Below are 13,984 nucleotides of genomic sequence, written 5' to 3'. Positions count from 1 at the left end.
TGCCATTATGATACTCTCTATGCAGATATGTCTTTATACATCATGCTTTACCTGTCTGTCAAAGGTGTAATGACAAGCCTCTCAGTGCAGCCCAAAAATTCGTTTTGGTAGACAAAGCCCACATCTGTAATGTTGATGGTCATCTTGTCCGAGTCCTCATTGAAGTAGAAACGGCACTGCTTCAGCCACTCAAAGTCACTGGAGCTTTTGACGTGCAACTGGCACTAGGTGGAGAAAGGGTAAGGACAAGAGAGGAACACAGACACATGTTTTAGAGGGTAGGAGAAGACAGAAGGAGACAAGGGGAGGGAAATGGAAGTGCACAGAGAAGGGAGATGGCATGTAAAGAGTAAGAAATTGAAGGGCACCGCTTAGAAGATTGTGCGAAAAGAGAGATGAAAGCAGGATAAAAAGACGGGAAGAAAGGTGGAAGGGCAGGATGTATGAGGAGGGATTTCAGTGACAGGAAGGTTGCATTTAAAGGGTGGAAAGAGAAGAGAGGCAGGCAAGTGGAGGATGAAAGAAGAGGTCATGAAGTGAAAATGGGATGAAAGGAAGGTAAAGGAGAGGGGAGAGAAATAGGAGAGAAGAGCAAAGTCCAGGATAAAGTTTAAAAAATGCAAAGGAGAAAAGGTCAAAAAATATATTAGAATGGTAATAAATAGCAGAAATAAAAAAAATACAATGTGTAATGGGTGAAAAACATGATGGGATAGAAAAGCAGTAACATGATATATTGGAGAGGAAATAAGGTGACGCAAAAAGGTGTTTAGAAATAAACAGAACAAGGGCGACAAGAGCAGAATAAATTAATGCAGGTACGAGGGAAATAAATCAAAATGGTTTTAAAAGAAATAAAAACACATCCAAATAAAGTTTCTACAAACTGGTTCTATTAACCTTGGGGATCAGTAACACACTTATTATGCCTCAAGCGCAGATTCAAACACAGTCCTGACTTTAAATATTACTTGGCTGCCATTAAAAACGGCCTGACTACCTTCAACAGAATTTACTCGTTGCAGTAAACATCATTTTGTATTCTGACATGGCAGCCCTAGGGAGTCTGAATATCAAACATGGTTACATGGAGCGGTTGCTATTTAAAGCTGGAGATTCTAATCTTGAGCAGAAATTGCATGTGCATGGTTCAGTGTCAGCCTAACTGATCCCAGCTCGGATGTCTCTGGCCTTGTTTTATTGAATGATCAACACACTCACCAGTTCATCAAATATGTCCCTCTGGTGGACATGAATAGTGATGAGGGTCTCATACTTGGTCCTCTCCACAGCCTCCAGGTCTCTTGTGGTCATGTCAATCAGGGTGTTAAGGAGATCCAGAAAGAGCTGGTTGGTTTTGGACATAATGCGGCGATCATATCGGGCATTGGTCAGTGCTTCCTCAGAGTCCCTTGTCCATATCATCTGAATACCCAGTAAGCCCACCTAAATCAATATGCAAATCACAAAACACATGTGGGGATGGTCAAACATTCACCACTGTTTTAATAAAGGAATACTATAGTGGTTGAGCATCACACCCCACCCCAAAATCTACTGAAAATCACACAAAATTACAACCTCAGTTCCAAAACAGTAGAGACGCTGTGTTTTTATTTTATTCACACTAGAACACAGAAAACATATCAAATATTTAAACTGGGAAAATGTACCATTTTAAGAAAAAATATTAACTCATTTTGTTTTTTGTATTTCTGACAGGGCCATGTTTACCACTTTTTGTATACCCAATCATGTTACTGACCTGCTGCCAATCGACCTAAATAGTTGCCAAATGTTCCTTCAGCCGTTTCTTTTTACTACCACTAACTTATCCAGACTTTTGCTGCCCTCTCACAATTTTTTTGAGATGTGTTGTGCCCATTAAATTCAAAATGAGCTCATATTTTTATAACACTGGTCCATTTTCTCAGTTTAAACATTTGGTATATTTTAAATCTTCTAATGTAAATAAAATGCAGGTTTATAAGAATTGCAAATTGCATTCTGTTTTATTTACATTTTATGCAGCATCCCAACTTTATCCGAATTGGTTTTATAGTTTATCATATTGTTCATTGCAGGTCACATAGGTTCCTGTTTTTGAGCAGTACACAGTCTTTGCCCCCCACAAGGATAGGGTGTTTTGGTGTAATTAATATTTGAAAATGTTTATGGATTACTTCCTTGAACTCAACAGTGACCTACCTGAGCAGGGAAGGTGTTGAGGAAGTCAATTAGCTGGAAGCCTGAGTCCTGGATGGCCAGAGCTGCCTGTCTTATCACAAGATGCAAAGACCTCTGGGATTCTTTGAGCAGAGCATTGAGCCACACCTCCACGTTCCCTTCGGCCGTGACGGGACGGTCCAGCTCCACAGTCTCTCCCTCCCGGGATGACACGGCCAGAATACGGTCATATATCTGTGGCAGGTGATATGTTTAGTTTGATTATTATAATGATTATTTTATTTTTCTTATGAAAAGTGTTTTTTTCTGATTCTATATTCCTCTGATTAGTCAATTAAGTTTTAAGACATTAAGGTAGATCTTATTTTTGATTCCTTTCTTATTGCAATCATATAGTCTGAGCTTTTATTTCAGCAAATATCTCCTGACAGATGGCTAAGTGTTTAAGACAGACAACAAAACAAACATATTGTTCACCTTTTCATGAAACTGGACACACTTGATATTGTCAAAGACATTGAGAAGGTGGGCCTGGATGGTGTGGGAGTCAGAGGCCTGGCCCAGGATCTCCAGCAGGGCAGGGTCCGAGACAAAGAAGAAACGAGGAAACAGCAGACGCTTCTTCTCCAGGTATCTGTTTGACCGCGTGATCAAAAAAAAGAAGTTATCTACAATAGTAGCAGCTGACAGATGATACCAGATAGTTAGCTGTACAGCATAAAAAAGCATCCTATCAGGCAGCCCACCTGCCCTCCCCACTGATTATCATTTAAAATATTCTAACCTTCATACGGTGGTTATTTACGAGTTCATTAGGACCTAGAAAAGGTGGGCCTTGGTGGTGTTTATAATTTACTGTCCTCACCCTGTAAGGGACTTCTGGCAGATCTCCAGCTGTTCAAGGAGATGTGGAAGCAGCTGTCCCATGGTCTCATCTCCCACACATGACTGTACCACATTGGGCATTTCATGGGCTCGCATCATGATCTTCACCCATGACTTATCAATATTAGAGAAACGTTTTGCTTCCTAAAAAGAGTGAGTTAGTCAATGACTTCTTCATCAGAGTATTATTTGATTTTGTTAAAAGCTGCTGTGTCAAAATATTTAGTTTGTTTTAAATATTAACTCTTAAAACAACATTAACTTGCTTGTCCTTATTAAAGGAAGAAGACAGCAAACATAATTTTAAAGTCTATGTCTATAACTAATATGAACTATTTCCTGTGATGTTATTCACCTTAGGCAACTGCTTGGCAATATCCCCGCCCACAAACACAGCCTCCAGGTAGATCCACAGGTTCTGGACGGTCATCCAGTGTTCGATGATATCTGTGGTGTTGGAGAGATTCTGAACCCACTTCTGAATCTGAGCTTTAAATGGGCTGTTGTACCTGAGAAACAAGTTAAATCTCCATATTAGCCTTACTTTGTGACACACACCTGCGCGGCTCCTGCAGTGTCTAGATATCCCAGAGCTGTAGAAGCACATCATTTAGGTTTTGTGGCCATCATCAACCCTAATGATAATGACACTCAGCGCTGACATACCTATTGCTCATGAGGGACCCCAAAATCATTAGGCTGTCCTCCATGCTCGCAATGATCTCTGATGTGCTGTCTCCTCTCAGCAGCAGCTCTCCACGAGTCTTAAAACTGGCAAATGTAAAAGTCTTGTTGTCCCACTCAGCAATCACTTGCTTCAGCTTCTGTTCAATATCACGCTCTTTCACAGCACTGATGCAGATATCCTGCACAAGAAGCCCCCAAATGTATTCAAACATAAGCAGTACAAATGTTAATGGCAAACAAGTGCATAAGCACTGAAAAAATAAATAGGATTGTGGTTTTTACAAAAGAATTGATGACCAAATTTGCACAGAATGAGATATACTTTTTTCAAATAAATTCAATAGATTGCTATTTCAATTTCCTCCGATGTTAGCATCATTTAGAAGGCATAAACCAGTTCTGCATAATTCATGCATTTGAATAGTGATGACAGTCAAACGCAAATCTTGTAATTGGAATCTACGATTCATTTGTACCTCAATCTCCTCTTTATACTTGAGCAGAGGAGCCTCCATAATGTTACGTAGCTTGAATGTATCAGTTTCCACCTCAAAGGTGTGGCCAGTCACCTGGGTACAAAATGAGGCAAATTACAGCTATTATCATCATCATTAGGTGCTGCTGATGACTTGATTTCAGCCATGCACCTGCAGTGGTACACACATTTCACTAACCTCAGTTATTCTCCTCCAGTGGCGGGACATCATAGCTTTGTTAGTCATGAGTTCCAGCAGGGGGCAGCACTCGCTGAATTCATCAATTGTTTTCTTCAGGTCCAGGAAGGCCTGCCACTCCTTCAGAGCACGAGGCAGTTTGCGACACCTGACAGTTCACAGGACGCAACAAACTCATACTGAACACCTGTTTTCCAAACTACACCTTAGCTCTGCTCAAGTCAAATAATGCTGAAATTAAGTGGATTAGATTTACATTTGACATTTTGTTGGACAAAATAAAAACAATACATTCCAAGTTTGGTCTTAACCCCACAACAATAATTGAAATGGCCAACTTGTTCCTTACATACACAAAAGTTCACACACCAGCACCTGTTCACAGCTGTACTGTGAAGCTCAGCCAAACCAATACCTTCACAACAGACGGCCACCATTTCTGCCAGAGGTCTTCTTCTACTCTGAGGTTCATAACTTCCTTCTGACTGCTTCTAACGTTTAACTAGATTCTCACTGTCAAGCAATGCAGTCGAGATATATAAAAATCTATGTTCTTCATTTCTTTAGAAGAAATGATCGAACTTGCATTTTAGTATCAGTGTCCCTTTGACACATGCTGAACATCAGACTATCATAGATTCAGACTGTGAGACTGAAATATTAATGCAGTGCTGATGAAGACCAGATTATTGTATGGAAGCAAAGATGGATTAATGAAAATCAGCTAATTTGTTTATTATTTTTTTTTCTTTGTGATATTACCTGCTTCCTACAGTAATAAGAGGGCTTGATTACAATGTGAGAAAGCCTTCTTCTCACTTAGTCAGAAAAACACAGTTTTGTTTGTTTCAGGTTCAGTAGGGGATGCATAATCTTTCCTGACAGTGTCTCCCTGTCCATTCTCACATTTTAAGCTCATGTTACTACAATGGTAGTGAAAACAGTTCAACAAGCAGTTCAAATGCTTGAATTAATTTTAAAAAGACAAATAAACTGTCACACCTTGTCTGAAAGTCTAGTAGCTCGTTATTAATCTTCTCGATGCTGATGTCAGCCCAGAGGATATCATAGTAGCCATTGACTGTATCAATGACATTGTTGTAAAGGCCATACAACTTCTGCAGAAGAGCCAGTTGCTTCCTGATCTCCAATAGCTGAGGATGCTGGGTAACGGGAAGTCCAAAGAGCTCCTCTCCACCTGTATAAGTGATGTACTTCCTGAAGAGGTTGTCAAATCGATTCTGAAGGGAAGAACAGACTAAGATCAGGCACCGCATACTGGAAAAAGTAGAATATTTTAACAGCTATGACTCTGATGGACTTTAAAACATTGTGCATTTGAGGAACTGTCCAAGTATAAATTATACACAGTAAAAAAAAAAACAACAATATTCTGCCATTTGCTAAGAATGAAAACAAAAACATAATCATGTAATAATAATAATATAAAAACATAAAACCTCTTTGATCATTAGTATCAAGTAACTACTTTTGCCAGGCATCAGATCAATTGCCAGACCTAAATATGTACTAAATGATAGAAAGACAAAATAATTTATCACATTGTTTAGCTCACATAATTAATGACAAACCTGGAACATGATCAGCCGATCGCTGGCATCCTGTGGAGGAGGTCCCACGACCATGGGACCGTCCTTAAGCAGAGAGGAAAAAGTGCCTCTTTAATAGCTGTTATCAAACTAAACTTTAATCTATTAATTGCCTGAAATATTTTTGTTGTCTTTAAATAAACAGTCTGATAGGAAAAGAAGAAACCACAGATAGAGGCAAGGGCTGTCTGAGATTTTAACTGTAAAAATGTATGCACATGAGTCTTGAAAAATTGAAATTTCTCTCTTTTTTTTTTTAACCTTCTCATAATCTTGATAAAAGTGTTGGCAGTCTTCTAGGAAGGTCTCCACATTGCTGACCAATTCTTTTCGGAAGTTTGGTTGCAAGGCCACCAGCTCATTCTGCACCTCAGTGCTCCGGGACAAGAGCTTTTCCCAGGTGTAGCGTAGAGCATCCACCTTCTCAGCCTCTTCTTTAGCCACTGACAGTTTGTATTTATGAAGCATGGCATAGGACTCCTGTGAGGAAAAAAACAAGATACTAAGACTTCCACCTGACAGTTACAATATAAAAACAGGCATTTTTAAATGTGTGATTATTTGTTTCCAGGCTTCTTGTACAGGATTCCAGGATTCACTATGCCCACACTATTAAAACAGTAGCAGAGGAGCAATGATTTCTTGCGTCTCTTTTGTCTCTTTCTCACTGTGTGTAATTGTGTGTATAAAAAGAGGGTCGCTAAACACCATATGGTATGAAATATGCAATGCTGTGGTTTACCTCTATGGGTCCAACTTGAAAATCAATAGATATCTGGTGCTCTCTGATCTCCTTCAGTGCAGCCATGGCAATACGAATGTCGTCCAGGTCTTTGATCTGTCGATTCAGTTTCTTTCCTGCTTCATCAACGAAAGCAAAGATGTGCTCCATCTCTGAGCGGAATTTCCTGTTACAGTAAAGTCCATAGTCCACCATCCAATTCTTGATTTCAGCATTGAGGGACATCTTTAGGGGTGCTGGTAGAAAGAAATATGAGCATGCAGAGATCATTAATTAACTGGCCAGAAATCAATAAAATCAAATTTATGCTGGTTTCAAAATTATAACGTAATCAGACCTGTGAATAGCGCCAGAGCTCCTACAGTAATATACTCTGGTTCAGAGTTTATTTCCAGCTCCAGATCTCGATAGAAAAGGATCTGGCTCTCAAACTCTGATAACAAGGGGCTCCCCTGGATGAATCTGTTCAAAACGCAAACAGAAACAGCACTAGTATGATGGATTTTAACCATCCACTCTAAATATGAGCCATGAATTTTAACATACTTCCTCATGGTATCATCACGGTCTTTTCTCCAGATGTGATGGTAACAGCTAAAGTGGTCCAGAGCAGTCACCACTTCCTGCCCACACACAGACACACACAGACATATATATGTATAATAGATTTTAAGAAAACCAAACAGTTGTACAGCTGAGATCTGGATTAGTTCCATAAATTCCCTCCGATTCTACACAAATTATCCGGTATATTTCAATTAACTGCCACGTACCTTTTTAGTGGAGGTGATGGAGGTGCTAAGCACAGAGATTAGCTTGACTATTTCCTTGTTCTCAGACACACTCTTGTAGTAATTTCTTGTTTGGAAGAGGATGGCCTGGATCACAGAAGCTGACGTGTCTGAGGTGCTGCCATCTGGAAAGTTTGGAGGACAGAATGTGGTAGAAAACACTCTGAGTGCACAAGATGCTTCTAAACATTAACTTTTGGATATTTAAAATAATTATGCATTACAGGTATAATTATTGTAGGGTCTTTAGCTTACAATATAGAGTGCCTTGACGTGATTGTTGTGATTTGGTGCCATATAAATTTAATTTAATTTAATTGAGGTCTACTTAGAGAGAACTTATTTCATAATTTTTGTGGTTTGCTGTCCCTGTAATTATTGTTGAATAAGAGTATCTGCTAAATAATTTACAATTACTCCCACTTTAATTGTACTGTATATGGTTGCATATCCACATTCCTAAATTAATCTATATAATACATACATATAAAAGTAACATTTGCATTTCTTTCAGCAAATCGATTATCTATGCAACTTTATCATTCATTAAATATGCATTTAATTTGCATTAAATGTGAGATTTTATTCCTTCCCAAACAATATTACATCTTTCTGCCCCAGTCAAATATTTTTTCGCTCTGCTGAGCTATAAAATAAAGACTTCTAATTGTATATTGTATGTATAAAGTTCTCTTATACCGGCTTGGCTTCTGTATGTTGTTGCTCCATCCTCCGATTCACTCTCAGAGCTGTCTGGTTTCAGAGCTGCCATTCGCCTTTCATTCATTTGTCTCTGCGAAGGGGAATGTAAGACGTCAGGGGTTATTTTGTGCACTGCTGGACCATGGCACCATTAGTTCAAAAAGAGCAATTATAAGAGTTAATTACAGATTTAGAACTAATTATAATGTCACAAATTATTGCTTCCTTTGTCTGAAACTAGACCCACCTTAGATATTCTTTCTTTGCTCCACTGGCTAACTCCTTTGCTGACACTGACTACACACTCTACAGCTCGGTTTAGAGCCTGTTGGACCTCCTCCAAAGATGGAACCATGACTATGTTAGGGATGGAAAGGGTCACGTTTACTCTGAAGATTTCTTGCTGACTGCTGCTTTTACCATGGCTGGATGGGTCACTCTCAGCTATAGGTAGAGAGAAGGATAACACAAATAAAGCATTGTGATTCAAAGACGGGCAAAAAGCCTGAGTGAATGGTAAGTGAAACAGCTGATATGGAGTTTGTGGCCTTGTTGGGATGAAACTGACTCAGATCTTTAGAGCTGGATGATAGTGTAGCACTGACATTGAGCGGAGACTGCTGGCCATCAATCGGAATAGGAAGTGATACATACTGTACTAATATGTCATTATTCTTTGCTTTTCTTACTTTACAAAACATTAATGTTAATTTTATGGATTTTAGTCTGTACGAAAATGCAACAAAAACATCAGACAAGACGAACCAGAGAAATTCAAGAGCGAGGAAGTAAGTATGCGCTTGCGCAACATCTCCAGAGTGTTGCGTGTCACTCTGAGTAAGGCATCCACGTTGCGGTGGTTGAAGTAGGAGAGCACTTCCTGGGCTTCCTGCTCCATCACCTCCATCAAGTCCCTCTTCTTTTTCCTTCTCACCAATGGAGAAGAAGGACCAACGCTAGCAGGAGGGAGTAGCGTGTTTCTTGACAGGAGACGCTCATCTTCACCTAAGAAGGTGACACATTTACGGTCAACAAGAACACCAGCAACCTTGAATAAGTCAGTACTAATAAAGTTAAACTAATGAAAGGCATTCCCTTCCATTTAAATTCTTTTGAAATCCATTTTTAATCTTCTCTTACAGCATTATCTCATACCTTATCATACTGTATTCTGTTTGATGTTGAAAGGAATCTGTCGGAATACCTTCACTGTCAACGTGGTCAATGGTCTTGCTCCCTGTGCAGCTCTCTTCCTCAAACTTCTCCACCTCCTCTCTCTGATTGTGGTCAAACTCTAGCAGCATGTTGATCAACTCATTAGCTGCCTCCTCCACCAGTGAGCTCTTCATGTTGAGTTTCTGGGCTTGTTTTATGCAAAGGTCCTGTACTCATACAGAAATATAGTACACTCTTAATGTAATTAACCTCCAGAATAAGAAATAATGTTTGATTACAAAAAGTATGTTAAAGGTGTCAGAATTTGCTAAGTGTGGGCTGAGTAAGGCATAACCAAGCTGATAGTGTTATTATCCTTTATTTACCCTGGTGGTTTGCACAAACTCCTCACAGCTGACTGGCTCATCCTCTGGTAGGACACACAGAGTGGAGTTGCTCATCTCCTGCAGTACCGCATCTATCCTAAACTCCACCAAGTCATTCACTCTGTCCATCAGCAGCTCAAGATCAGCTAAACAGACAAAAAAGAAAGAAAGAAAGACAAGGACACAAACCCACCGAAATTAAGAGAAAGAAGGAAAAATCAAGGGGAACTTGTCATGCAGGGAGCAGAGTGGAAAAGGGAGAACAGTGATAAATAAAGAAAATTCTAAATAAAAAGCAATGTGTGGAAAGGGACAAAATGCATTGAATATGTAAAGGTTACTTGTGAGAACACCACCTATGCAATAAATCCATTCATGTAAATTTTATCACACGCTGCCAGTGCTGAGTTGCAGGAATGTCTCGTGTGTCAGCATGTGCGGCATCGACCCCACGGGATTTTTTTGCTTACCCAATGCTTTGTCGACGCGGCTGAGATATTTGTCAATGTTCAGAGACGTCCAGCTGAGGGACGTCAAACCCGGCTGTATAGCCTCATCCACCTGTCAAGAAAGTGATGTATGGTGTGATGATGTTGATGCACGTTGTAAGCAACCTGCTGTGACAGTCAGTCTCATATCTGTCACCAGTTAGAAAAGATGCTTGACAATGTCTAACATATTTCTGTGTTCTGATCTCCTACAGTCAACAAAAGAATTAAGATAGACATAAAAAATAAATTTCTTAAATTTCACATTTATCCTTTTTATGTAATCATATGACCCTGTTCTGGGGAAAGAAGTTTTAAATTATATTACAAGCAATTAAATGAATTTGTACTTCAGCAATTTGCCACAGTTTATTCACGAATGATTTTTATTTTTGTTAATTTTGCAGAAAAAAAACACAATAACTACCTCCCATTGTCAAAGAGCTATGGGTGGACATGATTCATTTGCTGAGGCTCAACTTTCTGCAGAGTTAATCACTACAGACCTCCAAACTTCATGTGGCCTTCAGATTAGCTCAAGAACGGTTCATAGAGGGCTTCATGGAATGGGTTTCCATGGCTGAGCAGCTTACATCAGTCTTACATCACCAATTGCAATGCAACATGTCAAATTCAGTGATGTAAAGCACGCTGCCACTGGACTCTAGAGCAGTGGAGACGTGTTCTCTGGAGTGATTAATCACACTTCTCTGTTTGGCAATCCGATGGATGAATTTGGGTTTGGTTGCTAGGAGAACCGTACTTGTCTGACTGCATTGTGCCAAGTGTAAAGTTTGGTGGAGGGGGGATTATGGTGTGGGGATATTTTTCAGGAGTTGAGCTCGGCCCCTTAGTTCCAGTGAAAGGAACTCTTAAAGCTTCAGCATACCAAGACATTTTGGACAATTTCATGCTCCCAACCAGAGTTATTATAGTTAACGAAAACGAACGAAATAACGAAAACTGAAATTGAAAAAACATTGTCGTTAACTGAAATAAATAAAAACTAAAATTAAAAGGAAAAAACGATAACTAACTACAACTGTATTGTGAGTTTAAAAAACTAACTAAAATTACAGATAAAATGACCTTCCTTTTCTTGTTTGTCATTTTATTTAAAAGCCTTGTGGATTGATCATTTTCCGCTCTCTGAGTTTAGAAGAGTGTCTTGTTGTGAATGATGAAAAATGTATGGAACACGTCTCAGTGAGGAAAAAAGACCAACATCAAAGTCCACCTGAGAAGTGCACACAAGGCAGCTACGGAAACCGCTTTGAACCGACGCAATCTGGCGTTCACCTCAGGAGAAATGTGACTACTCCTCGCTGTGATGAACCTGTTCCGTTCTTTTGCGTTTCCGGCCACTTTATCAGTGAGTGAATAACAATCAGGAACAGTCAATACAAGGACTCGAGGGAATGAAGAAATAACAGGGACAAATATGTTTGCAGCCAAAAAAATGAGCACAAAGAGCGAGGACCAAAAGACGTCCCGGCCGGCACCGCATATAAAACACCAGCACACCACCGTAAGGTAATGAACACACACAATCCAGCTACACAAGCAGAAATGCGACATGAGCATCTAACCAAGCTAGCTCCAAAACAGAAGCTGTTGTTAATCTGCTGCACTGATGCTAAACTTTATTGGGAGTTTATTGTAGAATTTATTGAGTTTGGGAGTTCATGTTTACCTTTGTTTCTCCCTGTTGATGTTCATGTGTGTCATTAATATTACACACATTTAGCACGTAGTACTGCTGTCTTGTGAACAGTTGGTTGTTTAATATAGTTCTTTAAACGCTATCTTTTCTTGAGTTTTTATTACACAAGAGTTACTCTTGTGCCTTGAATCTTGCACCTGACAAAGTATGAAAAACTAAACTAATACTGAAAATAACAAAACTAAACTAAAACTAAGCAATAAACCAAAAATAAAAACAAGCAAAACCACTCTGAAAACAAATTTAAACTAACTGAATTAAAGAAAAAAAAGTAAAAACTAACTAAAACTAAACGATAATTAAAATCCAAAACTATTATAACTCTGCTCCCAACTTTGTGGGAACAGTTTGGGGACGGTCCCTTCCTGTTCCAACATGACTGCACACCAGTGCACAAAGCAAGGACCATAAAAACATGAATGAGCGAGTTTGGTGTGGAAGAACATGACTGACCTGCACAGAGTTTTGACCTCAACCCGACAGAACACATTTGGGGTGAATTAGATCGGAGACCGCGAGCCATCCAACATCAGTGTCTGACCTCACAACCGTGCTTTTTGAAGAATGGTCACAAACACATTCCTAAACTTTGTGGAAAGCCTTCCCAGAAGAGCTGAAGCTATTTATAGTACACTAACTTTTGGCAGTATAATGTTGCTCCTGTCTATCAGGTTAGCTAAACTCCAAGACAGCCTGATGACATCAAGCGCCATCTTAAAACAGATCGTGTGCTGTGAAAAAAAGGTACTTTTCTTCAGATTCATCTATCAGAAAATGAGGACTGTAATTAACTCTGGAGGTGGCTTATCAGAAAACACCTGTGCTTAAAAAAAATAAATAAATTCAATAACAAAAGTAACTAAAACAAGATATTAAAAAATTAGGGAAATCTTGTCAACACAAGAGCAACGCTAGAAACCATTGGTGAATGTCTTCACACAGTGTTTCACCTGTACGGAACTTTTTAAATGTCAAATAACTCACATATTATAGAAATTCTATATGTGAATTAAAAGAATAAAAAATCAAATATGAATAATAACAAGTGTACAGTGCATAAATATATTAACCTCAAAATGGATACACCAGTAACACACCCATCAAGGTTTCTTTTTCAGGGCTGCTAATAACTACAGCTTCTGTTCTAGCTTTAAAAGCTGCAAATGATTATAACTCACCTGATTTGAACATACGGAACACTAAAATGTTCTTTACTGAAGTGCTATTATTGTCCTGATAAATAGCACATAGGATACGGGTTGTAATTTAGATGAAAACTAAACTGATGTGATAACTACATCTTACCTTAGCTACATGAGGCATGGCCAGCTGTTCAAATACACTCTGAATCTTAGCACGCACTCTGGTGTTCTCGCTCAGCATCAACTGAAATGACATAGATGCATGCTGATGTATTTAGTGTATCATACAAAATTGATGAACTGAATTTCTCAGTAGAGAATATAGCCATAAATACAAAAAATTGGCCTCCTAGCAGTTTTACGCATGTGATTTAATAAAATCTGTGTGGAATTCTAACAGGTTCTAAGGAAAATGACTTTTATATTCCTGAGTAAATGCAGTTTTGATCATCCTGTTTTTCATTTTCGAATTTTTAGATACAACTGTGCATTATACCCACCTGTAATTTCTTATAGTGTTTCTTGAGCATGTCTTGTTTTTGCTGCAGAAGAGAAGCAAAGGGAGGGATTGCCAACTTCATCCTTGTCATGCAGTTCACTTCCCTGATTTGGGTCCGAATCTCTGGGTCAAAGTTCACAAACAGCTCACCAGTTTCTGGTGATCTGACCAGAAGAGAGACTTGTAGGCCAACCTTAGCGTCCTCCATCTGTGTCGAGGTATAAAGGTGAGGCGTTTAGCGAGGGTTGTTAGAAAGATGAGAATGGAGAGGTGTGGGGAAGAAGATTTGTGTGAATACGAGGGTAGAAAACAT

General features: G+C 39.1%; 1 protein-coding gene across 2 annotated transcripts in view; it reads right to left on the bottom strand.

Annotated features, from left to right (window-relative positions):
- Positions 1–13,984, bottom strand: part of dnah5 (dynein, axonemal, heavy chain 5) — a 92,426-nt gene that overhangs the window by 60,795 nt on the left and 17,647 nt on the right. For both annotated transcript variants that reach the window (XM_030749857.1, XM_030749858.1), the window contains 24 exons: positions 13,673–13,879; positions 13,336–13,416; positions 10,290–10,380; positions 9,820–9,965; positions 9,483–9,660; positions 9,044–9,283; positions 8,526–8,722; positions 8,276–8,369; positions 7,559–7,701; positions 7,332–7,408; positions 7,123–7,247; positions 6,786–7,021; positions 6,305–6,523; positions 6,026–6,088; positions 5,436–5,674; positions 4,434–4,581; positions 4,236–4,328; positions 3,739–3,938; positions 3,428–3,581; positions 3,053–3,216; positions 2,665–2,821; positions 2,209–2,421; positions 1,222–1,446; positions 52–224 (listed from right to left, as the gene is read on the bottom strand). In XM_030749857.1, the coding sequence (XP_030605717.1) occupies positions 52–224; positions 1,222–1,446; positions 2,209–2,421; positions 2,665–2,821; positions 3,053–3,216; positions 3,428–3,581; positions 3,739–3,938; positions 4,236–4,328; positions 4,434–4,581; positions 5,436–5,674; positions 6,026–6,088; positions 6,305–6,523; positions 6,786–7,021; positions 7,123–7,247; positions 7,332–7,408; positions 7,559–7,701; positions 8,276–8,369; positions 8,526–8,722; positions 9,044–9,283; positions 9,483–9,660; positions 9,820–9,965; positions 10,290–10,380; positions 13,336–13,416; positions 13,673–13,879 (3,863 nt within the window). The remainder of the gene's footprint in view (positions 1–51; positions 225–1,221; positions 1,447–2,208; positions 2,422–2,664; positions 2,822–3,052; positions 3,217–3,427; positions 3,582–3,738; positions 3,939–4,235; positions 4,329–4,433; positions 4,582–5,435; positions 5,675–6,025; positions 6,089–6,304; positions 6,524–6,785; positions 7,022–7,122; positions 7,248–7,331; positions 7,409–7,558; positions 7,702–8,275; positions 8,370–8,525; positions 8,723–9,043; positions 9,284–9,482; positions 9,661–9,819; positions 9,966–10,289; positions 10,381–13,335; positions 13,417–13,672; positions 13,880–13,984) is intronic.

Source organism: Archocentrus centrarchus, chromosome 16 (genome assembly GCF_007364275.1).
Source record: "Archocentrus centrarchus isolate MPI-CPG fArcCen1 chromosome 16, fArcCen1, whole genome shotgun sequence".
Lineage (NCBI taxonomy): Eukaryota > Metazoa > Chordata > Actinopteri > Cichliformes > Cichlidae > Archocentrus > Archocentrus centrarchus.
This window is presented reverse-complemented; position numbering and strand designations above follow the sequence as displayed.